Source organism: Aulonocara stuartgranti (assembly GCF_965226115.1).
Source record: "Aulonocara stuartgranti genome assembly, chromosome: 3".
Lineage (NCBI taxonomy): Eukaryota > Metazoa > Chordata > Actinopteri > Cichliformes > Cichlidae > Aulonocara > Aulonocara stuartgranti.
Window position 1 is genome coordinate 39,925,044 of NC_138941.1, and position 26,896 is coordinate 39,951,939.

The 26,896-nt window shown below is 39.3% G+C and overlaps 3 protein-coding genes and 3 long non-coding RNA genes across 10 annotated transcripts in view; 3 read left to right on the top strand and 3 right to left on the bottom strand.

Annotated features, from left to right (window-relative positions):
• LOC309703834 lies at nt 1–2,915 on the top strand. Its single transcript, XR_014276050.1, has 2 exons — nt 1–2,194; nt 2,239–2,915. It is a non-coding gene; the product is annotated as an uncharacterized lncRNA (long non-coding RNA).
• Nucleotides 2,916–5,915: 3,000 nt separating this feature from the next.
• LOC309701991 (uncharacterized protein) lies at nt 5,916–11,103 on the bottom strand. 5 transcript variants are annotated; one of them, XM_082526352.1, is made up of 7 exons: nt 10,984–11,102; nt 10,830–10,902; nt 10,443–10,557; nt 9,177–9,292; nt 8,845–8,936; nt 8,413–8,586; nt 5,916–7,483 (listed from the first exon to the last, which is right to left on the bottom strand). In XM_082526352.1, the coding sequence occupies exons 4-7, from the start codon at nt 9,265–9,267 to the stop codon at nt 7,028–7,030; spliced, it is 813 nt and encodes a 270-aa protein (XP_082382478.1). In that variant the 5' UTR covers nt 9,268–9,292; nt 10,443–10,557; nt 10,830–10,902; nt 10,984–11,102; the 3' UTR covers nt 5,916–7,027. The 5 variants fall into 5 exon arrangements, with proteins under 5 accessions (XP_082382478.1, XP_082382476.1, XP_082382480.1 ...); XM_082526350.1 differs by having other exon boundaries at nt 9,177–9,290; nt 10,439–10,557; nt 10,984–11,101; XM_082526354.1 differs by lacking the exon at nt 9,177–9,292 and having other exon boundaries at nt 10,984–11,103.
• On the top strand, nt 9,266–11,574 carry LOC309701993. The gene is made up of 2 exons (XR_014275337.1): nt 9,266–10,006; nt 11,230–11,574. It is a non-coding gene; the product is annotated as an uncharacterized lncRNA (long non-coding RNA).
• A 4,009-nt stretch (nt 11,575–15,583) lies between these two features.
• Nucleotides 15,584–26,896, bottom strand: part of LOC309703056 (uncharacterized protein) — a 56,611-nt gene continuing 45,298 nt past the window's right edge. Inside the window, exons 20-23 of the mRNA XM_082527760.1 lie at nt 19,618–19,752; nt 19,467–19,504; nt 18,487–18,527; nt 15,584–18,403 (exon numbers count right to left, since the gene is read on the bottom strand). Of these exons, the coding sequence (XP_082383886.1) occupies nt 16,800–18,403; nt 18,487–18,527; nt 19,467–19,504; nt 19,618–19,752 (1,818 nt within the window). The 3' untranslated portion in view covers nt 15,584–16,799. The remainder of the gene's footprint in view (nt 18,404–18,486; nt 18,528–19,466; nt 19,505–19,617; nt 19,753–26,896) is intronic.
• Nucleotides 21,690–23,650, bottom strand: LOC309703229 (uncharacterized protein). The gene is made up of 2 exons (XM_082527952.1): nt 21,892–23,650; nt 21,690–21,799 (listed from the first exon to the last, which is right to left on the bottom strand). The coding sequence occupies exon 1, from the start codon at nt 23,585–23,587 to the stop codon at nt 22,163–22,165; it is 1,425 nt and encodes a 474-aa protein (XP_082384078.1). The 5' UTR covers nt 23,588–23,650; the 3' UTR covers nt 21,690–21,799; nt 21,892–22,162.
• LOC309704058 lies at nt 25,457–26,431 on the top strand. Its single transcript, XR_014276135.1, has 2 exons — nt 25,457–25,530; nt 26,089–26,431. It is a non-coding gene; the product is annotated as an uncharacterized lncRNA (long non-coding RNA).

Consider the following 26,896-nt stretch of genomic DNA (forward strand, 5'->3'; position numbering starts at 1 on the left):
TGGCATAACAGAGGAATGATTACACCAACTGGAAACCTGGTTCAGCATGCCAACCTCTTACAACGCCTACTGACTCTTTCATTACTACAGGCAACAACTTTGCCGACAGAGCAGCAAAATAGGCGGCACAAAACACAAACATCACATTGATGGCAGTAAACACACATCAGATTCCACTGGATGTGTTGAAAAATGAACAAAAGCAGCAAGCACAGCAGAGCAGGCAAAATGGCTAAAACACGGTGCAGTTCTGACAAACGACTTAATGATGTGTTATGGCAAGCCAGTGTTGCCAAAATTCCTCCACAAAGTGGCGGCATTAGTGACTCATGGCTGTACGCATTTGTCAACGGGGGGACTGACCAGTATTGTCAACTCTCATTTCTACACTGTAAATTTTGAAACCTCAGCAAAACAATTTGTCAGAACGTGCATGACGTGTCAAAAATGTAATGCTCAGGGAAACCTGAGACCACACAATCCATATGGACTTTATTGAGCTAAATGAATGCCAAGGGTAAAAATACACCCTAGTGGTTATAGATGTATTCTCAAAGTGGCCAGAAATCTACCCAGTGAAAAAGGCAGATACAATTTCAGTAGCAAAATGTATGTCTAAGTTGTAGGAAAATAAAGAGATGATTGTAAATGACGAAGAATGTAATGATGTCTATCAAGTGTCTTGCAGATCACAGCCCGGTGACTGGGTTCTGATCAAAGTGCTCCAAAGGAAAAACTGGAGCTTGCAAAATAGCGGAACGACCATCTTGCATCCATCAGAGCCAGTAAGTGAAGCCATCTAAACACAGCTGACAGCAGGCTTGCCCACTTGTTGTGATCTCGCCTGGTGGAGGGGTCAGCTTTCCTGGCCGGGGGGTCTACTCGCGACAGGAGGGTGTGTCCCGTCGTCATGAGGTGGTGGCTCTTAACAACTGCAGCGGCCCTGACCATGGCCGGGCTCCTCACCTTTGCTTCCGTGAGGGACAACAAGTCACGTTATATGGAGAAAAGGCAGACACTGTATGACAAAGGAAAGTACACCAAGTTTCCCCATGGCTATGCCACTAATTTCTGGTGGCAGTTTATGAACACTACAGCTTACTTGAATAATAAAACTGACTGCTATGCAAATACATATACACTTTCTGCCCACCGAGGAACGAGAGGAAGTGTATGGACTGTTCACTCAACGAAACCTGTGCCAGTAACGCGACACTGATGAGCCTCAACTGTCGCTCCAACTACAGCTACCGAATGATACTACAAACAAAGACTCATTACCAGACAGGATGTGCACGGACGGCACCAAGCAGTAAAGGAACCAGAGTTTCGCATCTGAGGAGGAGTGAAATTCTTACAGAGCTTGATCCCCGGCATTGGAGTTGCCGAGGTGCGGGATCACGTGGAAATCAACCGATATGCTCTGCTACGACACATCAACTTGACTAAGACCCTGGGAACCGCCTTAGCAGGAGAACAGCAGGCCATCAGAACGATGGTGCTGCAGAACAGACTGACACTAGACCTGCTAACAGCATCACAAGGAGGAGTTTGCAAGCTGATCGGGGAAACATGTTGCACTTTTATCCCTGATGGATACGAAACTGGAGGAGACATTTATGAAGCTTTGCAGAATTTGACCGCTCTGCAAAAATATGTCACTGACCACACACCTGGAGCAGCTACAGCACAAAGCTGGCTGGACTGGCTGTTCAGCGGTTCATGGCTGGCTGCTGTAGCAAAGCCATTTTTCCTTCTAGGTCTCATCATGATAGCACTGCTCATATTAGTGTTGTGTGTGTTGCCATGTCTAAGAGTAATGATTTCACAGATGATAACAACTACAATGACTGCTTATGTTGCCGTGCCTGAAGAAGAACAACATCCCGTTGCAATTCTGTTAGAGGAGAACTTGTACTAGCTGCTAATAAATGACGTGGTGATTAAAAATGACTTGTCAAGTGATCATGCACTGATTAAAACATTAGTAGGTTATGCAAGTTTTCATGCTTTTATTTTTTTTGAAGTCTTGAGTTTTAAACATAAAGTTTTTCATTTTAAATGTAACGTTTTCATGCTTTTATTTTTTTGAAGTTTTCAGTTTTAAACATAAAGTTTCCATTTTAAATATGAAGTTTTCATTATTTTACATATAAAGTTTTCAATTTAAGGTTTGCATCGTTTTAAGTATAAGGTGTCATGCTTGTATTTTTTGAAGTTTTCATTTTATAATATAAGGTTTTCATCCTTGTATTTTTTGAAGTTTTCATTTTACATATTAGGTTTTCATCATTTTTAAATATAAAGTTTTCATTTTACTTTTCATCCTTTATTTTTTGTAGTTTTAGTTTTATTATTTTTTCTTGTTTATTCCACTTCTTATTTCATTTACTATGATTTTCATTTACTATGTTTTTCTTTGTATTATTTTCTTTTGTTTTATTCTTTAGACCAAATGACTTCCATTTCTGCTATGCTGACATTTTGAGAATTTAAAAATTGCTTAAGATACTTAATAAATAACCTTCACAGACAATTGTTGTATACATTTAAAATAAGTTAAAACAGGAGGGAATGTTACAGGAAAAATGTTTCTATGTTTCTTTACCTTCTTTTAAATGTGCAAGCATGCCCTTTTGTCTATGGTTAGATTAGTTTAGAATTATCTTTTTAGACTTTCTCAGCAAAGACATACTGTTTTGGGACATATTGTTTTAGATTGTTTTATCTCTCACAGCCTTCTCCCAGCTCTCTGCTGACGAGACTAGCGCCACATATGGAGTTGTTTATTTTATTTGTTTTGTATTTTCTTATCCTGTTCTCACTGTCTTTCCTATAAAAATTACCAAGCCACTGTGCATGGTGTGAGTTGTTCTTAGCAGCTCACCCGTGTACACGTTTGATAAAGAAAGTAACTTTGTCTCATTGTGTCTTTATTTCTCCTGGGTTTTTTACAGAGTTTTCCCCCAACAATAATATATATATATATATATATATATATATATATATATATATATATATATATATATATATATATATATATATATATATATATTATTATTATTATATATTATATATTATTATTATTATTATTAGGCAACTTAACAAAAAACAAATATATACCCATTTCAATTATTTATTTTTACCAGTGAAACCAATATAACATCTCCACATTCACAAATATACATTTCTGACATTCAAAAACAAAACAAAAACAAATCAGCGACCAATATAGCCACCTTTCTTTGCAAGGACACTCAAAAGCCTGCCATCCATGGATTCTGTCAGTGTTTTGATCTGTTCACCATCAACATTGCGTGCAGCAGCAACCACAGCCTCCCAGACACTGTTCAGAGAGGTGTACTGTTTTCCCTCCTTGTAAATCTCACATTTGATGATGGACCACAGGTTCTCAATGGGGTTCAGATCAGGTGAACAAGGTGGCCATGTCATTAGTTTTTCTTCTTTTATACCCTTTCTTGCCAGCCACGCTGTGGAGTAATTGGACGCGTGTGATGGAGCATTGTCCTGCATGGAAATCATGTTTTTCTTGAAGGATGCAGACTTCTTCCTGTACCACTGCTTGAAGGAGGTGTCTTCCAGAAACTGGCAGTAGGACTGGGACTTGAGCTTGACTCCATCCTCAACCCGAAACCAGTACTCCACCTCCACCTTGCTGGCGTCTGAGTCGGATTGGAGCTCTCTGCCCTTTACCAATCCAGCCACGGGCCCATCCATCTGGCCCATCAAGACTCACTCTCATTTCATCAGTCCATAAAACCTTAGAAAAACCAGTCTTCAGATATTTCTTGGCCCAGTCTTGACGTTTCAGCTTGTGTGTCTTGTTCAGTGGTGGTCGTCTTTCAGCCTTTCTTACCTTGGCCATGTCTCTGAGTATTGCACACCTTGTGCTTTTGGGCACTCCAGTGATGTTGCAGTTCTGAAATATGGCCAAACTGGTGGCAAGTGGCATCTTGGCAGCTGCACGCTTGACTTTTCTCAGTTCATGGGCAGTTATTTGGCGCCTTGGTTTTTCCACACGCTTCTTGCGACCCTGTTGACTATTTTGAATGAAACGCTTGATTGCTCGATGATCACGCTTCAGAAGCTTTGCAATTTTGAGACTGCTGCATCCCTCTGCAAGATATCTCACTATTTTTGGCTTTTCTGAGCCTGTCAAGTCCTTCTTTTGACCCATTTTGCCAAAGGAAAGGACGTTGCCTAATAATTATGCACACCTGATATAGGGTGTTGATGTCATTAGACCACACCCCTTCTCATTACAGAGATGCACATCACCTAATATGCTTAATTGGTAGTAGGCTTTCGAGCCTATACAGCTTTGAGTAAGACAACATGCATGAAGAGGATGATGTGGACAAAATACTCATTTGCCTAATAATTCTGCACTCCCTGTATATATATATATATATATATGAAACCCCATCAAAATCCAGACCACATGTGAATAATCCAGTCAGAGCATAGGAACACAGTCTATGGCTGAGCACTGAGCTCTAGTCTCACCTGTTAGAGTGAGATAAACAAAGGCATGAAGCCAAATTGTACTTGTTAAATAGCTGGTCTGACTTTATTAAATATACTTTGAAAAAAAATTAATTAAATAATAATGAAAGCAGAGGGTAAAATATGAAGACTGAAAAAATATTGCTGTTAAGGCATCACTTACATGAACATTAATATGTAGCATCATATCTAAAACAGCAACCTCTGGTGACCAAACTGATGTTCATCCACAACCCCAGAGACCATGATGGAGGAGTCTAAAGTGGTGTGGATCCAGGTTGCAGTAACAATGTAGCAGGTCTGACCTCTGACACATTGTGCTGCTAAACTCTGCACTGTGCTGCACAAATTTGCAAATGAAGAGATAAGCTGACCCCTGCCTTTTCAACTGAGTTGATTTAATCCCCCAAAACTGTTTAATTAAAAAAAAAAATTAAGTAAAATTACTTCATACTGTATGACTTAGCCTTTATCGGCATCCCTTTCCTCCTGTTTGAAGGTACAACACCAAAATAAATGGGAGTAAGTCTCTGGGAAGATCTCTCAAAAAGAGCAAAATATATCTGATTTATTCACAAATTTTTAAAGTTTGAAGTCTGTTTGTTTGTTTATTATGAAGGTAAAAACTTTGAATTAATTTAAATAAAACCTAATTGACAGAAGTTTTTTGTAGCAAAGAATCAAATCCATCAATAATGAAATTGATAGATGAACACAGATCATCACCTCTTCAAAGAGTTACCTAATTTTGGCATTCATATTTCCATGGGAGGAGAAATGGGACCTAATGAAGATTCTTCAGGAGGAGACATAGACAAGGGTGATGAAGGGATGAGAAAGGATGCCATCAGAATCATTGAAGATCTATTTTAGGTTTAGTGGGGTGTTGTACCTGTTTAGGAGCTCTTAGTAACTGTATAATAACTTACAAAGAGTTTCCCTTGCTGTTACAACAACAGGCCTCCATTACTTTACATCTGCCCTCATTACTGCACAAGTTCACTCATTCAGCCAACTAATACTGCCATCTTCTGGTGAAAAAGAATATCGCTCTACGATGACATCAGGTAAGATAAAATGGGTTTTGCATCAGTGACACAACATTGCCTTTGCAACAAAATTCAGAAAGAAATAGGGGGGATTACAGTCACAGTAAAACTCCTTCAGTGAAAACTCAGAAATTTATTTTATTGTTAAACTTAATATTAATAAACTTTTTATTAAGTTATGTTATCAAGTTAATGAATTATTAAATTATTAAACTTAAACAATTTACAATATGTAAACTAAACAGTTGGGCAGCCTTCTCTTCAAAGAAGAGAACTTTTATTTAAAAAAATCTAAACTTATATTAAAATATTCAGGGCACCACAAGCCATTTACTCAGATTCCTGTGTGAGCAGCATTTTATTGGTAAGTCTGGTTCATGTTGTTCAACCACTGGCCAAAATAATGAAGTCACCATGTAGAAGATATTCTTTCAGCTTCTTTACTTTGCAAATTAAACAAAGACATGAAACCAAATTGTTTTTGTTGAATAGCTAAATGGTCTGCCTTCAAATTGTTTACATTAATAATAATAATAATGAAAGCAGAGGGTAAAATATGAGACCATTTAAAAAAAAAAAAAAAAAAAAAAAAAAAAAATCACAATTGTGACTTTATTGTACATTCTCTGGCTTTTGTGTGCCCTTTATATGAACTGTTTGAAACATGGACTTCATCAGCAGCTGACATTTGACTTATTTCTGCTCAGGTACTTATAAACACAAGCACAGCTAAAGCAACACAGTGAGCAATGTTGCTTTTAACAATAATAGCTTTCGGTTAAAACAATGCATGAAAACAAATCTAGTTCACTTTAAGAGTTCGAAAATCTCTAAATAAAACTTTAAAAACCGTTTGGAAATAATCGCTCCTGCTGCAGCTGCAGTGGACAGGTTGCCAGTCTGAAGTAAAGGCATAAAAATAATTAATGGGACATCAGCATAATTCAAGACTTTGTGGATACATTCATAAAGAAGTTAGAAACGCTTCTTGTTAAAGGTGAGTGATGTAAAAGATACCTACTTATATCCTTCTTGTATTTTCAGATTACAGTGCTTCACATTTTATCTGAACAGCATGCGTCGGGTTAGAAGATCAAAGATTTCCCAAATTATGTAAAAAGGGTGGATATTATAGTTTTGTTTAAGTCCTTATCACATTTTTAGACTAGTCCAAGCTGAAGAAAGGGGAAGAAAATACACCAGGTCAAGTTCACCAATTACCAAAACAGCAGTGTAAACACTCGGAAGTAGAGTCAAGAAACCTTTCCCAGAAGCACATAGGCAGAGTATGTTATTTTATGATTCATTGGGCAACGCTAGGTAATATGCTGAGCTAAACTAAGCAAACAAGGTTCTGCTCCAGCTTTCTGTTTAGGTTTTACCAGAATGACAATTCAATTCTAAAGGAAAGTCTGGTATGAGAGAAGAGTACATAAAGTCTGTGTTGTCTGCTACTTTCTGCGCCACATGGGTATTGAAGTTTGTCTGGGAGCTACACCATCACTGCAGGGGATGAAGTAAGAACTTGTCCTCAAGCACACAGGAGTGAGTTTCAGACACACAAAGCAGAACTCTTTCTGACAGCGAGGACAGGTGATGTTCTTGCAGCCTGTTTCGTCGTGCTCCACTATCTCACCACAGGTGGGACAGGCCCGGATGGAGGGACAGGCATCGACCCCCCGAACCTCAGGGAGATCAGTAGTCTCGCAGTTCTTGAGAACTTCGAGTTCGTGGTTTACGCAGCCATCATTATCACAGCGGTCTGATCGTGGAGCTCTACCTTTCCACGGCCTCAAACACTGGCAGCAGAACTCATACGCTTTGTTGTTGTCTGCTGTACAGATTGTGCACCTCACACTCAGGTTAGTCAGGTCCTCTCTCTCCACAGAGGTCTTGCAACCAGGACACTGTTGTGAGAAAAATAAAAAGAATAGTTTTAAATTTGAAAAGTAAAACATTTTGTGCTTTCCTCTGTATCTAGGATAAACTGTAGTCCCTTGGGCTGGAAAAGCCTGCATAAACCCAGCCCCACAAACTTTGCATGGAGAGTTGAGTTTAAAGGCTAGAAGGCCACACCCTGACAAGATCTCCAAACAGTGGTGATCTCGGCCAAACGCATCATTCGATCAGAGCTTCCTGACCTTTTGTGCATCTACACCAAGCGGTGTAAGACCAAAGCCAGGAAGATTATGATGGACCTCTCCCATCCCAACAATGGACTCTTCTCACTGCTGAGGTCTGGGAAGCGCTTCCGCTCCCTTAAGGCCAAAACAGAGACAATGAATTCTTCCCCCCGCAACTCGGGCCCTGAACCAGGTGTAGAACTGGACTCTGCTACATCACATCACTACACACACTCTGTTTATTTCTTCTTATAATTTCTTTCTTAAATTGTTATTTACATATTTTTTACTGTAAATTTCTAAATGTAAAATCTGTAAATTTTGTACATTTCTTTATTGTAGTTTAATGGTCGGACATTACACAGCATTTCACTACATGTCATACTGTGTATAATTGAGCGTGTGACGAATAAAAATTGAATTTGAATTTGGAAAGGTGGGATCTCTCTGTGTAGAGTTTGCTTGTTTCCCTTTACGTACTCCAGCTTCCCCTTACAAACTAAATTCGTGCTCATTCACCTATATTTGCATTTTCTTATTTCCATCTATATCTACTTTGTGGGATCTTCGACTTCTTGTGCATGTCACTTCTGGGAGTTTAAACATAAATTTTCAAGCAGGGAAGTTGAGTCGTCTTGTCCTGTGTCTTTCTGTCTTATGCCTGTTTGTTCATGATTGCTGAGTGGATTAGAAACACTCTATAGAAGACTTACTATTTTCAGTTCACAGTAGTCTCTGGCTGCCAGCTGGGCAATCTTCTCTTCAAAGTAGGCCATCTCTTTAACTGTCAGTGCTGCCAGCCTGCGCACCTCTGGATATGACCACACTTCACCACACGTCTCGTAGGTGTCCTCATTTAAAGCAGGACACTTAAATTTGTATTGTCCCTGCAGGGACACAAAAGGTTTAATCACCCGTAATGGGGAAGACAGAGTGAGAAACCTTTTTTAAAAAAGTTTAAAATGAAACAAAACAAAGTATTGTCTGGCAACAAAGAGCTTCATCATACAAAGTCCTATCAAACCAGATCAGGATGACAGTTTTTAAAAATAAGAGTGATTTCCATTTGACGTGTTTTCTATTTTACTGTAAACATTGACCAAAATTTGGAAAGAAAAAGAACAAAAATGAAGACAGAAAGAAACCTGATCCAGCAGACTGCGGCACCATCCGGTCAGAGATTCCGCTGTGACGGCATGACCGCAGGACATCTCTGCTACGAGACTGTCATCACCGGCTGCACAAAACAAAGAGAAAGCACAACGAGTTTTATATCAACGTCACATACAGTTTGTATTTGACCAATAGGAAGAGTTACCAAAATACTGAGTATATGTGAGCATTTTCCTTACATAAGCTAACACCGGCATAACACGTATATATAACTGCTTTAGTTGGGTTAACTGGTAAAATAACAAGTATACAGACAACAGGTAAAAGTACAAACCGTTTATTTTAAACGTATTTTAGTTCTTACATAATGGATCCAGCTCATCCCTCCTGTTGACAAATGTCAGCGTCGTATCGTTTGGGTCGTAGCTCTTGTCATCCTGATCTTGTGTCGTCATTCTGGTTCAGACGAGGTGGTTTGCTCTGTCCACAAATTTGATCTTGGTTTAAACGCTACAAATGAAATTAGCACCGAGGATCTTGCTCTGCCTTCCTCTTTTAAAGCACCAAGATTCAGCAGCCCGTTTAACTTTCAGTTTCTCTACGGTACTTACAACAAGTCACATGGTGCACGATAACAGGCTTGCATCCCCCTCTGATATATTCGCACTACGTGTACAGTTAATCCTTACAGCTTTAAGAAGCCTACCGTAGAATATTAATTGTGAGTTGTGCGTTAGTGCGTTGGTTTAAAAAACAAACAAACAAAAAAACGATTAATTCCAACACTTGATAAACAACGCTCCCTGGTCATACGACAAACAAAGGTGAAAATCACCCCCTAATAAACATTTTAAACAGTTTTACGCAGACGGAGAGGATACTACCTTCAAAATAACAATAAATAAAAATAATTAGAATCTGAAGAATTCTGAGCGAAAGTGAAAGAATTTATCTGCTCTCTGACGTCAAACCTTGGAGCCAAACAGTTGTTCTCACTGACATATCAGTGACAGACTTTGGGAGCGCAACAAATCGGACTTAAGCGGAAAATGGGAAAAATCTACCAGGTGGTCGTTCATGGACTAAGGGGTCAGAAGATGATGTTGGACCTGTGCAACACCGAGGAGCAGTTTAAGAGCATGACTGTGAAACAGCTCAAGGAAAAATTGGCGCAGAAGCTTCCAGAGACCGCAGGTAAGACAGCAGATAATAAAACAGTGTATGTATGCTTTTATGTTGCTGGTTAATTCAAAGGCATATTTACTGTAATGAGATTCTTTATATAAAGTTCTAATCCTAAAGTAAAAACTCAGCAGCTTGAAGTGAAAGTAAGTGTAACCCTGGTAAGATTTACAGCAATCAGAAGTACAGGGTTCTTTGAATGAATCGTAGTTCTTGTCTGATAATTTAATTTCCGGGCTTGCCCTGAAGGCATCACCTGCAGCTTCACAAGCACCCTGTTGTTCTTTTCTTAAATCTTATGTAACCGAGGACAAGGGATGAGTAAACGGGGCAAAGAAATAAATTGATCATTTATTTATTACACGAGTTAAACATACAAATTCCCAGTCATTTCCAGACAGGACTTACAACACATCCTGCTGATATCCCAGCTGCACATGAGACTTACCACACAAACTGTGCGAAACAACACTGCAACCCGTCACACCCCGCTTAGCGACACACACTGCAAACAATTCAGGTCTCAGCGCAGCTGGGAATCAGTGCTATGCATGGCCTGCGAGCTGGGAGATAAAGGGAAGTGGCACAAACAATTAAACAAAAAACAAAAAGTGAGGTTAGTCCGCCCTTACACAACTTACTCTCAATCAATAACCGCCTTTACGGCTGGACGGACTAACCAAAACAAAATTACAAATCAATCAAAAAAAGGACAGCAGAGACAGCACAGCTGAAAAACAAACAACGTTATCAATTAAAATATTACCCAATAAAATATCAATTTTATGAAACCATTCAAAATCATGAAGCTAAAACAAACACTCAATATACCTACAATATTGATCAGTTTCCCTGCGCGCTGTCGATCTAGGGCTTGATCAATTCTTCTATTAAAATTCGTGGTCACACTAAAAAAGTCCAATGACACATTAAAAATAGGCACATGCAATAGCAAACGATCCAAACAGAAATGGCAAAAAGTCTCTTACCGACAGTATACCCGCTGCACCTGAGTGAATTAATTGCCTCTGGGTTTCTCCACAGAAGAGCGCTGACTTTCACCCCACACACCCACTACCTTTTCACAGCTCTTCAGCCAATCACCTGGCAGAGAGCAACAAACTGCCAGGTGACACTTGTTACACTTATATACATCAATCAATATGATAAATCTAGTGTGTGTGTGTGTGTGTGTGTGTGTGTGTGTGTGTGTGTGTGTGTGTGTGTGTGTGCAGGAGAGGAGGCTCTGCGCCTGATATTCACAGATAAAATGTTGGATGGAGACGACACCCTTCTGTCTGAATATGGAATCCAGCACATGTCCGTCCTCCACATGGTGATGAAGGTTCCTGGAGGACTGAAAGCTTGACTAAGACCATCTCCACCTGTCCTACCACTACTGCTGCTACTTTCTGTGATGCTTCATAAAACCTCTTGACACTGTTTACATGTATTGTAAATGGTTCACTTATTATGCTGTTTTACTGTTGAATGACAATGATTGTTTAATTGATCATCCTTTATTCCAAATGCACCACCAGTCTGTGTTGTTCTATGAAATAAAACATTTTTTCCAGTTATGTTCTTTGTATTTTTGATTATTTTTAATTAATATTTAATCTTTATTTAAACGTTTTTTCAGTTACCATAATAGTCCCACAGTCTTGTAAACGGCCATAAAATACTTAACGCTTCTGTATACTTGCTTTGAGTAATTTCAAGAAATTGGCAATGACAAAGGACACTTTTTGATTTTCACTTTTCCTACTTTAGCTATAGGTACAAAATATTGTATAAATATGATCTTAAATCGATTTTTTAATTTCAGTTCTCTAAAATGGTTTACATAGTTGGTGCTAGTTCTAAGTTTAGTTTCAGTTAAGTTTAATAGCCATGTTCTCTCTTAATGCTTCATCTCCAATAATTTTTTCAGTTGTTACAACACATTCACAAAGCATATTCAACAGTAAATCAAGAGCATGTCATTGGTGTCTTTTCATAAATATTGTATTTGCTGAAGATCCAGCTGCAGGTTCTCTGACTCTTGAGACTGAGTCTGAGCACAGACTATCATAGATCCCACAAAGTTAACAAAGAGGTAGTGATCAAACTCAAAATGAAGAACTGAAATTATCCCTTAGGACTACAGGACTGCAGATGTACACATATTGGAAAAGTGTCTTGAAGTGAGCAGATTCCAAGAGCTTTAGTTCAAACAACATGAACATACATACTTTCTTTGTCAAGAGCCCGTGGAAGACTCAAATTGTCATCCTCAAATGAGAGGAAGCTGGGTATGATTTTCAAGAAAAACCCAGGAACCATTAAGCCTCAAGCATGCCATTGATGTATAACTGCTGGAACACCAGTTTTACTGTTCATAGTGAAGACAGCTATACATCTCTGCTGACCAAGAACGAAGGCACTGCTCCATAATCAGCACCTTCAAGATTGACTGAAATTTGCTCACATTTCAAGCCAAATCTCGTCTGGAAAAAGGTTTTTATGGTCAAAATAGACAAAGATTGAATTATTTGGCCACAAAACAAAGAAGTATGTTGAAGGAGAAAAGATGAGGCTTGTGAACTTTTTGCCGGAAAACTTTTATCAGTTTTCTTTAAAGTTACAGAGGGGTGCATAAGTCTATTTAACCATCCAGTGGAAGATATGTGTGATACTGTTGAGTACTTTGAGAGTTTATCAGGGTTATGTGAGCAAGACATTTTGTTCTCTAAAAAAAAGAAAAAAGAGAAAAATCACCCATCTGTGGTGTTTGGTATGTGTCCATGGCAACCTGTTGCTTCACATCATGTTTGTTTTAATAAAAAAGTGCTTTGAAATAATATCCAGGCTGTGAGTGGTGAATAAGGAGCTTCACAAAGACAACATTACCACAAAGGACAAAGGTTTATTTCAACCGCAGTACAATAAACCCATTATTTGACAAATAAAGCTGGACTGTTAGCAGAAATAGTTAAAAAATATTGTTATTCTGTGGTCACATGACCTTTTATTGCTGCAAAGAAGCTGAAAGCATATAAAAATGTAGATGCATGCTCAATCATCCAGGTAAGTAAATCCCCAAAAGTTGATTCTGTTCATCTGGATGCAGCATTTTCAGTGGGAGAAAAGTTTGGTCACTCATCCAAGTGACTTCTTCGGTCTTAGAGACTGAAGAAGCCACTTGGATAAGTGACAAAACGTTACATCCAGATGAACAGAATCAACTTTTTGGGACAAAATCTACTATCTTCTTAAAAGCTTATCCAGTTTTAGCTCAGAGGTAGCTGGCACCCGGGCAGCACGGTGGCACGGTGGTTAGCACTGTTGCCGCACAGCAAGAAGGTCCTGAGTTCAATTCCACCATCAGGCCGGGGTCTTTCTGTGTGGAGTTTGCATGTTCTCCCCGTGTTTGCGTGGGTTCTCTCCGGGTACTCCGGCTTCCTCCCACCGTCCAAAGACATGCAACTTGTGGGGATAGGTTAATTGGATAATCCAAATTGCCACTAGGTGTGAATGTGCGAGTGAATGTGAGAGCGAATGGTTGTCTGTCCCTGTGTGTTGGCCCTGCGACAGACTGGCGACCTGTCCAGGGTGTACCCTGCCTCTCGCCCCATGACAGCTGGGATAGGCTCCAGCGCCCCCCGCGACCCTGGAAAGGATAAGCGGAAGCGAATGGATGGATGGATGGTAGCTGGCACCCATCTCTGCAATGAAAACAAACAATGAAAAATAAATTCCTTGACCACCTGAAAGATTTTCTAAATAAGACTTTGTTACTGAAAATAAAAAAATAATCCTGTAAGATATTATCCAGCTGAATCACAGGGTTATAGTTATTAAAGGGTTATAGTTTTAAAGACATGTTTCCTGGTACAACAAATTTTCTGACATGATATGATCTCAGCTGAGGCTGAAGCAGTAAAAGAAGGTGTGGGGAGAAACGCCTGTGTACAAAAGACTTGCCACATCATTAGGTACACTTGTTCAACTGCACAGTAGTTCAGCTTTCCACTCAACCAGTCAAATGCGAGCAACTTAATTCATTTTGGCATGCAGAGTGCTGAGATGAATAGGAGGCAAAAACAACTCAAGTAACCATTCATTACAACCAGGTATGCAGGTTGGCATCTCTGTATGCACAACATGTTGAACCATGAGAAGCAGATGGGCTACAGCAGCAAAAGAAGAACAGTAAACTGAGGCTGCAGGTCACACAGGCCCATCAAAACTGGACAGCAGAAGATTGAAAAAGCATTGCCTGGTCTGATGAATCTCAATTTCTGCTGTGATATTCAGACAGTAGGATCAGGAACAACACGAAAGCATGGATCCACCCTGCCTGATATCAATGGTTCAGGATGCTGGTGTGAGGAGCATTTTCTTGTCACACTTTTGGACCTTTAGTACCACGCAGACACTGTGTGATGCTTTCATGTCAGGTTAGATCAAAATCTCTGAGGAGGAGGTGTTATTTAATCTGTGCCATAAATAATTTTCTTTGTCTCTATTGTAACTACTTAGCTTTATCTTAGTGGTTTCAGTGACTCTTTGTGCTCACATTTGCTCACATTTTGTTTCTATGTTCTGTGTTTCCATGTTTATGACTCTTATCATCTTGTAGGATGTTTTCTTTTCCTTCGTTAAACTTATTCTTTATCCTGAAATGTGTCACAGCACATCTCTGCTATTGGTTTATCAGCACTAATCTTTCCTTTTATGTCATATTGTGAGTCTGTGTTTGTTTTCTCCTTAGGAAATGTAAATATCGACCACATTTTGGAAAGAAGAAAAAAAGGAGAAAAAGGATGGAAAAAATGAAGAAAGAAAGAAACTTGATCCAGCAGACTGCGGCACCACCAGGTAGGCAGTGTGACGGCATAACCGCACAACATCTCTGGTACTAGAGTGTCTCCTGACCACTGCACAGAACAAAAACAAAAGACACTGAGTTTGTTATCAGCATCACAAACAGTCTATATGTGACCAATATAAGGAAATACCAAAACACTAAATATATGTGAGAATTTTTGTTATATAACCTAACACCATCATAACAAGTGCATATAGCTGCTGTAGTTGGCTTAACTGGTAAAATTATAAGTGAAATTTAACCAAGGGAAAAACGCTATCTCTTACTCATTTAAAGCACCAAGATTTAGCAGCCTATTTATCTTTTTATTTATTATCTTTTATTTCAGTTTCTCCTGGGTACTTGCAGCAAGTCACTTGATGCATTATGACAGGTTTGAATTACCTTTTAATATATTCACAGTTTGTGTACAATTAACAATTAGAACAGCTCCAAGGCTTTAAGTTGCCCACCACTGGATATGCATATTTACATTAAATGAGAAGCATATTACAGGGAACAGCTGATAAACACTCCCCAATCAGAAGAACACTAGATACTAGTGTATTATTGTCAACAGAAACTGGGTGAAGCCCAAAATGAAACTAACTAACCCAAGAATTAATAGCTAAAACTGAACTACAATGTGCATTGTAGTCATAGTTAAAGAGGTTTAGTGTGTGTTCTGTGTTTTAGTAGCTGCAATTCCAGCAGAACAAAAGAGACTTAGCAGCAGATTAGAATCAAGTGAAAAAACATTTATATATTTTCTGCCTCAAGTGAACACATTCCAGTGACAACACAATGAACTATTTACAGAGCTGCAATTTTATAGGTGTAGTCCATTTGTGATCTTAGTAGAGAATCTATATTACACCTAAAAATGCTGTAAATAAGACAATCAGTGAAATTCTGAGGTTAATTTGAAACTGAAACTTTGAACACAACCTGCTCCTAATCAGGTTATGTGATCAAAATCAGGTTAGTAAACACAAATTAAATAGACTCCAGAAGTATGAAGAATAAAGCTCAAATGTGAATGAAGACCGAGAACAAAAAAGAACAATGAAAACCAACAAAATTCATAAAAGAATAAAAGAAAAAGAAAATAATAAAAAATATGATCATGTTCAGTTAATCAAGAACAACAACATAAGCTACTTGAATATTTGTTAAACAGTTAGGTAAAAAGCAATTTGGGAAAATAATAGTGATAACAATAATAAGAATAAGAATAAGAATAAGAATTTTCCATTAACTAAATCTTAAATAGTCTGTCATTTCTTCAGTGTGACATCAGGTTTTTGCAAACAATAACTTACAACCACTAGTTTCAGTGTAACATTTATACTTGTGTTCCCTTCAGTGAAAATTAAACAAAAATATGCCACTAGTGGAAATATTATTTTTGCCTCAAAACAGATTACCATTTATACCATTTATACTAAAATCCAAGAAAAGAGGAACGGTCACATGAAAAAACTGATATTAAAAACAATACTGGGAAATATTAAACCGGGAAACAATATTTTTAAGAAATCAGTCTGGTCATTTAACAAACTGCATCACAGTGAAACAGGGTTTATGTCGCAAAATCACAATTAAATGGGATAGAGTAAAAAAAAATAGCAAAAATCGTGTTTTCTTTTTCACAGCAAATGATTCTAAAGCTGCTTAAAATAATAAAAATATACTGGTATGTTTTTTTTTGTTGTTGTTTGTTTTGTTTTTGTTTTCTTGCCTCTTTCTTCTTGCTGATAACACACATACTGCATTCTCCAATTAAATCAAAATCAAGATAGTTACACTTATTAAAGAGCTCCGCATATGGCTTGTATGCTACTGATCTCTGTGGCCTGCTTATAATGTCTTCAAATAAAGATGATTCATTTATGCTGAATTATCACAAGTGGAGGCTTGTAAAATATATAATCTTTTAAAAAATATTTCAACTTAATCTGACTCCAAATTCTGGTGTGGCCTTTTCAGTTTTTTCCTTGCCTGCGCAAAAAACCCAGTAGTTTTCTTTTGTTTTGTTTTTAATTTTCTTTCTGTGCTGCCACTGTTTTTTCTTTCTTTCTTTTCTTTTTTTTTTTTTTTTCTTAATGGGATGCACCCACATGTCTCATTTGTTTCATCATATTCTGAACCTGCAGGTTCTATTTCTCCATCTTCATGATTTTTGTTGTATATTGAAGAACTTGTGTCATTATGTTTTTGTTCTTCTCTTTTGGTTCTTCTTTTCTGCTGCTCTGGCAAACTTGACTCATTCGGTTTAACTCCTCCAGGCTTGATAGCATTGTTTGCCTGCACTTTAGTTTCAGTCTTTCCTTCATTATTTTTGACATGTCTCTCAGAGCTGCCCTGTGAGGTTTTCTCTACAGTTTCTATTCCCGTGTTCTTCAGCTTTGTCCCAGAATGCTCTCCATCAGGGTTCTGCTTTTTTTCTACAGAAGTTATTTGAACGTTTCCTGACTTCTGTGAACCACGTCCTCCTTCTGTGATTTCCTTAATCTCAGTGCTGACCTTTGGTTGACAATTCTCTGCTTTTGTTTTTTCATTAGTACCAAAATCCTGGTTTTCTTTCTGTATTTCTATAGTTTCTGATCCTGCTGGTCTCTGAAGGGATTTCTCTCTTATCTGAATTTGTTCAGTATTTCCTTCATATTCTTCCTCCACATCAACATCTTTTTGTGTTTTAGCAGCACCAATTACCTTCTCTGCTGTGTTTTCCCCAAAATTACTGTGGTCACCTTTATTAGCTCCTTTTATTTCTGTCCTGTCCTCCTCCATATCACTGATTTCTCTCTCTACACAAGCATCATTATTTGAATGTGTAACACTGATATCCTGCATGTTCAATGTATCACTGTATCCATGTTCATGAATCTGATCATCTTTTATTATGTTTTCTTTTCTAACATCAACTGTTTCTTTATTTCGAAGTGTGTCACAGCACATCACTGCTGTTGGTTTATCAGCACTAATCTTTCCTTTTGCATCGTTTTGAAAATCTGTTTTTGTTTTCGCCTCCTCAGTGTGACTACAGTCGTAATAAATTTCAACTGTTTGTTTATCCTCCTGATGTTCATATATGTTCTCTCTAACAGCTGGAGGATCTGCATGGCTTTTTTTCTCTGACTGTTTATCTTCGGCTTTATCTGATTTACCATCCATTAATTTACTCATCTCATACTGTCTGTTTAGTTCATCACATACTGCTGATGTGTCACTGACATCAAGTTTAAAATCAGGATTAATTTCTGGCCTGTTCTTTTTAGCATCATCCACTTCTGTATGTTTTTGATCCAGGTCATCACTTCCAGTGGTTCCATTGTCCTTATTTAGTTCTTTGTCCGGAGGATCCACATTACAAGGGGTGTCAGGTGATCCCCCTGCTTCTTGTAAGCGAGCAGCCTTTGGATTATCCTCGGTGTCTTTCTCCTCCGCGTCTTCTCTCTTTCTCTTATTTTTCCCATCTTGACTCTGATCATATTCACTACTGATGGTGGGTGGTTCACTGATGGACACATCTGTGGACTCTTGAATACCAGTATCTAAGGCATGAAGCACAAAGCAAAAACAAAGTCATGCAGGCACCAAACAGCTGAAGAAACCACAATAAAATATCTGCTCTTACCTTTCTTTTTCCTGTAAAACAGAAGATATGCAGTCTGGAACCTAATGGACAAATATGATATATGTTACTGTCGCATGCAGTGATTTATTTGGCTAATATTTTAAAACAGATTTATTTTTTGCAGCAGTGTTTTCTGACTTATTAATATGTGTCTGTGTATGTTGATATTTTTCTAATAGCGTAAATATTTAAAGATACACCTGTTTACATTTTCTTCATTCATTTTATTATTTTCGCTTTTGCACAGGAGAGTTTTAGGGATAGAGTTGAAACAATACTTTAACATGTAGCACAGTATATTTGAGAAAAGTGTATTGAATGCATGTTTTGTTTGATACAAATGCGACTCTACGCTGGGGCAAGAGGGGGCGTTGCCCCCTGAAACAAACATCCTGCCCCCTTAAGTCAAACTTTTTGAAGTTGTTAAAGAAAATAATAGATAATAAATAGAATAATAGACAAACTGAATATGGATAAGAATTACTACAGTAGCTGAAATATCAGCTGGTTTCATGTCTCGTTTATTCTTTTCCTCTGTGCTCTGTTTAAGCGCATCCAATCTACAATCTACAATTTTTTTATTACTATGCATGTATTATGTATTGTCTATGTATTGTCTTTTTTAATATATATATATAACTTGGCCTACCCTTTTTTAATTTTGTTAATATTGGGAATAGTGAGTAGTACTATTGTTGGGTTTAAACATATTTAATGTAGGACATCCAATTAAGGTACATTTCATGTTTTTTTGTTGTTGTTAGAATCTCACGAGCAATATTTTATTTTATTTTTTCTTCTTTTGTTTTTAATGAGGTCAGGGGGTTTGCGTGCCTCAGTTACCCTAAAAGCTAGATTAGCTACATTTATGTCTGCCCACATATATATAGATTTCTAGAACGGCCATGGATGCGAACGTGAAAAGTTATGAAATAATTGGAAAATAATGTACAGTGAGGATACAAAGCACAAAAACTTACCTCTCAGTGGTATCCAGCTGGAATGGCTGATAGTCAGCCTGATGATGGAAAAAATAATAAAGTTTGACATGATGGATTTGTTTGGCCACTGTAAGTCATGAGTAATGTAAACTATTTTTTGTATCAACAATGAATGAGTGTTTAGTCCTACCTCTGTGACAATGGTATCATCAAATTGATACCATTTGTCTCCATGTTCCTCCTGGATCTTGATTGTTGCACTGTAATGTCCACCTCTCAGATCCCCAAAATGATCCACAAACGCATACAGTTCATATGTCTGACTCTGATTACCAAAGGAAAAACAGAAAGCATCAGAATGACTGAAGAAAACAAACAGGATTGTGATAAAATACTAAAAATACCTCTGGTATCTGCAGCCTGTAGGGAACCTTCACAGAACAGGTGATTTTGATGTATGACATGTAATTATAGTTGAACTCAAACCTCTTCAGCATCAGACACAAAACATCTGGATGATGCTTTATTACATCTGTCTGAATGAAAAACATTCAATTCAGTTCAGTTTTATTCATACAACACGAAATCACAATAACAGTCGCCTCAAGGAGTTTGTCTGTTCCCAATACATGTTAATATGCTTGAGTAATTGTATTTAATGAATCATAAAACAATCATAAACTTCTTTATACTCACCATAGTAGCATCAACTTTGTCATCACACTGCTCACAGTACATCTGATTTTCTCCACAGAAATCTGAAGGTTTAAAAAACTCTCCAATTCCTTCTTCCTGAAAAATAAATACACCCATGTTATTTAAAATCAGCTCAAACAATCATGTGATGACCAGTGAAGTGAAGAATGTTTCCACGAGGAGGAAGATTTAAACATGACCTACTAACTTTATTAATTCAGACTCAAAGGTTAAGATATATTGCTTAAGAGAAAAGTGAAAAAAATCCAAACCAGTAAACATATATACAACTTCTCATGTTAGCATTCATTTGGACTGTAGGAGCTGATTTAAATAATTTTTAGCTTAACCAGTTACCTGATATAAAATTGCCACACCAGCTTTTTTTTGTAGTTTTGCCTCCGTACACCACCACAGTGGATTGTAAATCAGTCAGTATGTGACTGAAGTGCAGACTTTCAGGTTTAATTCAATGATTTTTAAAAATAATTTTGTATGACCTGTATCAAAATTACAGCTTTTTTTTGGACACAGATCCCACTTTTTCAAATTAATTGGACAACTGACTGACAAGCAATTTTTTGGTGAGATCAGGACTATTTGCTTGTTCTTTCATGACAAAGTCAGCATATATACTATCTAAGATTGATTCAAAGTGTCGAATGTGTGCTTTATATCTTATTGCTTTAATTTTAATTTAATATAAATTGTGAAACCCAAAGATACGTTAGTGCAAGTCAGAGAGGCCATGATTAGTATAAAAAATCTTCAGGATTCCATTTTTTTCAGAGATCATTGCTATACATTTTCCTGCTACATAATCAGACAAAGCACTGCACAGAATCCACTTAAGCAAAGCTAAATGCAGTGGATAGAATAAAACAGTCATCATTTACTGAGCGAAATATGAAAAGATTATATATCTTTTACTGGCAAAAGGATGTAAGGTCAAAACAATTTCTCACAGCTGCTACATCCTGAGAATAGAAACATGCAGAGAAGTTTGCAGCTTGTCAGATCCTTACCACACTGTAGTCTTCACTGCAGGAATCCACCAGTGAAAGAGGAAGATGCCAAAATGGTGCATCTCCATCAGTCTGTATATGACTTTTAGAACAGGTGGTCTTGTTTGCTAACTGACCGTGAAAGATCTGAAAATACAGATGCACAAAAATCTGTTCATTTTCTTTCAGTTATAATTAGATAGCATTTGTTCACAACAAAAGTTGACAAAGCATTTTATACTGTAAGACAAAGACCCCTGAATTAAAAAGTTATATATTGATCCAGTGTATAGATATATCAATGAAGACCTTACCTCTGATGCATCAGGACTGGTCATTCTTAAAATCCTCTCAAAGTACTCTGCAGCATCCTGCTGTTCATTCACTGTGATAAATGCATGTTATTATTATTTTTAAGTCATTTTGTAATTTCAACCTACAATTTTCCATTGTTATAATGATGAAACATTTGAATAAATAATAGTAATATGTTTAAAGTTATACAGTGCTCAGGAATTTACAGTGTTAAAAAAGTTTTGTTGTTCTGTACCGTTGTTGATGCCCATCTTCTTTGTTATGTTATATGTGTATGTTGTATCCTTATGTAAGTTATCAAATAAGACTTTCAGATGATGATCAAGGAAGTCAGTGTTAGGATTTTTTTCAGAGTACCTACACAGGAAGTAAACATGAGTGATTAACAAATGCATCCTAAACTTCATATATGATAAATACAGAATCACACTTAAAGCTGGACAACAAACTTTTTCACAGCCTCTCTGAAGTCTTTGGTCATGAACAGCACCTGCAGCACACTGTTCAAGTAACATGTGGATCCTTGTTTCATCAGACCATGGTACCTGTTAGCTGATGGGAAGAAAGAATGCATGCAAAGAAGCTATATATTTAAAACGTTAGTCTTGATCATAAAATACCATAGAAGAGAAACAATCCAAAACAGTCAAACCAATATATATATATAACTAAACACCCAGCACGCCCCTGTGGACGGTCAATCCTTCAAGCTCGGGTCCTCTACCAGAGGCCTGGGAGCTTGAGGGTCCTGCGCAGTATCTTAGCTGTTCCCAGGACTGCGCTCTTCTGGACAGAGATCTCCGATGTTGTTCCTGGGATCTGCTGGAGCCACTCGCCTAGCTTGGGAGTCACCGCACCTAGTGCTCCGATTACCACGGGGACCACCGTTACCTTCACCCTCCACATCCTCTCGAGCTCTTCTCTGAGCCCTTGGTATTTCTCCAGCTTCTCGTGTTCCTTCTTCCTGATATTGCTGTCATTCGGAACCGCTACATTGATCACTACGGCCGTCTTCTTCTGTTTGTCTACCACCACTATGTCCGGTTGGTTAGCCACCACCATTTTGTCCGTCTGTATCTGGAAGTCCCACAGGATCTTAGCTCGGTCATTCTCCACCACCCTTGGGGGCATCTCCCATTTTGACCTCGGGACTTCCAGGTTATACTCGGCACAGATGTTCCTGTACACTATGCCGGCCACTTGGTTATGGCGTTCCATGTATGCCTTGCCTGCTAGCATCTTGCACCCTGCTGTTATGTGCTGGATTGTCTCTGGGGCATCTTTACACAGCCTGCACCTGGGGTCTTGCCTGGTGTGATAGACCCCAGCCTCTATGGATCTTGTGCTCAGAGCTTGTTCTTGTGCTGCCATGATTAGTGCCTCTGTGCTGTCTTTCAGTCCAGCTTTGTCCAGCCACTGGTAGGATTTCTGGATATCAGCCACCTCCTCTATCTGCCGGTGGTACATACCGTGCAGGGGCTTGTCCTTCCATGATGGTTCCTCGTCTCCCTCCTCTTTCTTGGGTTTCTGCTGCCTGAGGTATTCACTGAGCACTCGGTCAGTTGGGGCCATCTTCCCAATGTATTCTTGGATGTTCGTTGTCTCATCCTGGACTGTGGTGCTGACACTCACCAGTCCCCGGCCCCCTTCCTTCCGCTTAGCGTACAGCCTCAGGGTGCTGGACTTGGGGTGAAACCCTCCATGCATGGTGAGGAGCTTTCTTGTCTTTATGTCAGTGGCTTCTATCTCCTCCTTTGGCCAGCCTATTACCCCAGCAGGGTACCTGATCACGGGCAGGGCGTACGTGTTGATGGCCCGGATCTTGTTCTTACCATTCAGCTGACTCCTCAGGACTTGCCTGACCCTCTGCAGGTACTTGGTGGTTGCAGCTTTTCTAGCGGCCTCTTCATGGTTCCCATTTGCTTGCGGGATCCCCAGGTACTTGTAACTGTCCTCTATGTCTGCAATGTTGCCTTCTGGTAGTTCAATCCCCTCAGTTCTGACTACCTTCCCTCTCTTTGTTGCCATCCGGCTACACTTCTCCAGTCCGAACGACATTCCAATGTCATTGCTGTATAGCCTGGTAGTGTGGATCAGTGAATCGATGTCTCGTTCACTCTTGGCATACAGCTTGATGTCATCCATGTACAGGAGGTGGCTGACAACTGCTCCGTTCCGTAGTCGGTATCCGTAGCCAGTCTTGTTAATGATCTCACTGAGGGGGTTCAGGCCTATGCAGAACAGCAGTGGGGACAGAGCATCTCCTTGGTAGATCCCGCACTTGATGGTGACTTGTGCTATGGGCTTGGAGTTGGCCTCTAGTGTTGTACGCCACATCCCCATTGAGTTCCTGATGAAGGCTCTTAGGGTCCCATTCATCTTGTACAATTCTAGGCATTCCAGTATCCAGCTGTGGGGCATTGAGTCATAGGCCTTCTTGTAATCAATCCAGGCAGTGCACAGGTTGGTCAGTCTGGTCTTGCAGTCTCGGCTGATTGTTCTGTCTACCAGTAGCTGGTGTTTTGCGCCTCTGGTATTCTTGCCAATTCCTTTCTGTGTCCCGCTCATGTATTGACCCATGTGCCTGTTCATCTTAGCCGATATGATGCCTGACAGGAGCTTCCATGTAGTACTGAGGCAGGTTATTGGTCGGTAGTTGGAGGGGACCGGTCCCTTCTTGGGGTCCTTGGGGATCAGGACCGTCCGGCCTTCAGTTAGCCATTCCGGGTGTTTCTCGTTAACTAGCAGCTGGTTCATTTGTGCTGCCAGACGCTCGTGGAGTGCAGTCAGCTTCTTCAGCCAGTAGGCGTGAACCATGCCGGGCCCTGGTGCTGTCCAACTCTTCATACTGGAGACCCTTTCTTGGATATCTGCCACTGTGATGGTTACTGGACCCTGTTCAGGGAGGTCGCTGTGGTCTGCCCTCAGATCCTCTAGCCACTGAGCATTGCCGTTATGGGTTGCATCCTTCTCCCATATGCTCTTCCAGTATTGCTCCGTCTCCAGCCTTGGTGGTGCTGTTCTCTTATTGTTCCCTTGCCACTGAGAGTACACCTTTGCTGGTTCTGTGGAGAACAGCTGGTTTATTCTCCTGCCTTCTATCTCTCTGGTGTACCTCCTCAAGCGGCTGGCCAAGGCTGTGAGTCTTTGCTTGGCAGTTTCCAAGGCCTCAGGTATGGACAGCTTGCTGTATTTCTTAGGCACCTTATTTGTCGCACCTTGCTGCAACTCCGTTAGTTGGCTAACCTCCCTCCGTGCTACTTTGATCTTGCCCTCTAGCCTCCTTCTCCATGGAGGGTACTGCCCCTTGTCGCTGTTCAACTTGTAGCCAAGCATCTCACTGATCACTGCTGCCGTATTGTAGATCAGCTTGTTAGTGTCGGTAATCGTGGTTGTAGGTATTGCCCGTAGTGCTGCATTAACATCATCTAGCAGACCTTCTGAGGGTACTTCACGTAATCTTGGTAACCGGCTACGGGGGATCCAGGTTTCAAGCTTGGCCATGATCCTATTTTTCAGGTCAGTTCCTCTCGCACTCAACGATCCTTCTCCTATCGCACTTGGGGCTATGTACCCAATCTCGGGTGGGGGTGATGATATCGCCCCCCTGACCTGGCGTCCTGACTCCTCCTTGCCATAGCATTTGTGTTGTACCTCGTCAATCTCTAGCTGTGAGAGCAGTCCCTTCTTTCGAATGTTGGAACACTGAGCTACTAGTTGTTTCGCCGTCATTGTGGATGTTGGGTATCGAAGGCATCGGTGGGCAAGAGACGAAAACAGGGCGTTGTTGGAATGCTACTACGCAAGTAACCCCGGCGGAAGGGGCTACATGAATAGGATGAGGGACCTATGGATTCTTCGATACCCAACATCCGAAAGAAGGGACTGCTCTCACAGCTAGAGATTGACGAGGTACAACACAAATGCTATGGCAAGGAGGAGTCAGGACGCCAGGTCAGGGGGGCGATATCATCACCCCCACCCGAGATTGGGTACATAGCCCCAAGTGCCCCAAGAGGAGCAGTTTAAGAGCATGACCGTGAAACAGCTCAAGGAAAAATTGGCGCAGAAGCTTCCGGAGACCGCAGGTAAGACAGCAGTTAGAAAACAGTGTATGTATGCTTTTATGTTGCTGGTTAATTCAAAGGCATATTTACTGTAATGAGATTCTTTATATAAAGTTCCAATCCTAAAGTAAAACACTCAGATTGAAGTGAAAGTAAGGAAGTGGCGATGATAAATAATGGTTTGATGAAAGTGCATTACAGCATTAGAGATACTTTTCTGTGTCTGCGCGCGTGCGCATGTGATTTTAAAAAGTTACTGTCAATAAAAACTGAGTGCAGTAAATAGTGAAGCCCAAAATGAAAGTAAGCGAGCCCAAGAACAATTAGTGCAAACTCTACATCAAGCTCAAGTTCATGTAGTTATTTGTAGTTGAAGAGTTTCAAAGGCAAAAATGTTAAAGCAGTTAGAGAAAAGAAATTATGTGAAAACTCACTCTAGAAACGAGGAAATCCAACTTTAAGTACATTACTTAAGTAAAGTAAGTAAATGTGGGCTAATAATCTAATGCATCTCTGTGGATGTGCCTAATAAAAATGATATAGATTTACTTAAAAAAAAAAATGTGTGTGTGTGTGCAGGAGAGGAGGCTCTGCGCCTGATATTCACAGATAAAATGCTGGATGGAGACGACACCCTTCTGTCTGAATATGGAATCCAGCACATGTCGGTCCTCCACATGGTGATGAAAGTTCCTGGAGGACTGACAGCTTGACTAAGATCATCTCCATCTGTCGTACCACTACTGCTGCTACTTTCTGTGATGCTTTAGAAAGCCCCTTGACACTGTTCACATGTATTGTAAATGGTACTTATTATACTGTTTTACTGTTTAGTGACTATGATCGTTTTATTGATCATCCTTTATTCCAAATACAACACCAGTCTGTGTTGTTCTATGAAATAAAAACTTTTTCCCAGTTATTTTCTTTGCGTTTTTGATTATTTTTAATCTTTATTTATTTATTTTTTCCCAGTTCCCACATTAGTCTCACAGTCGTGTAGATGGCCATAAAATATTGAAAGCTTCCGTATGCTCACTTTGAGTAATTTTAGGAAATTGGCAATTGCTGAAACAAAGGACACTGTTTGATTTTCATTTTTTATATTTTAGTTATAGGTGCAAAATATTGTATAATGTAATAGTCTTTGGCGCCAAAGAAAAACGATTACAGGTCACCAGAGAACTTCAATCTATACACCTGAAAACCACAAACCAGGCGAGAAATTTGAGTGTAGTGATGGATGCAGACCTAAACGTAGAAAAACACATTAAGACAATAACAAAATCAGCTTACTATCACCTCAAGAATATTTCAAGGATAAAAGATCTGATGTCTCAACAGGACCTGGAAAAACTAGTCCATGCATTCATCTTTAGTAGGCTTG

Bases quoted from the DNA above. Each gene is read 5' to 3' on its own strand.
- LOC309701991 (XM_082526352.1), bottom strand. From the start codon at position 9,267: ATGACGACACAAGATCAGGATGACAAGAGCTACGACCCAAACGATACG. The intron at 8,937-9,176 runs GTAAGAACTAAA...TGTTTTGTGCAG, and splicing joins GGATGAGCTGGATCCATTAT to CCGGTGATGACAGTCTCGTA. The intron at 7,484-8,412 runs GTAAGTCTTCTA...TTCTCACAACAG, and splicing joins ACTACTGTGAACTGAAAATA to TGTCCTGGTTGCAAGACCTC.
- LOC309703229 (XM_082527952.1), bottom strand. From the start codon at position 23,587: ATGGATGACATCAAGCTGTATGCCAAGAGTGAACGAGACATCGATTCA.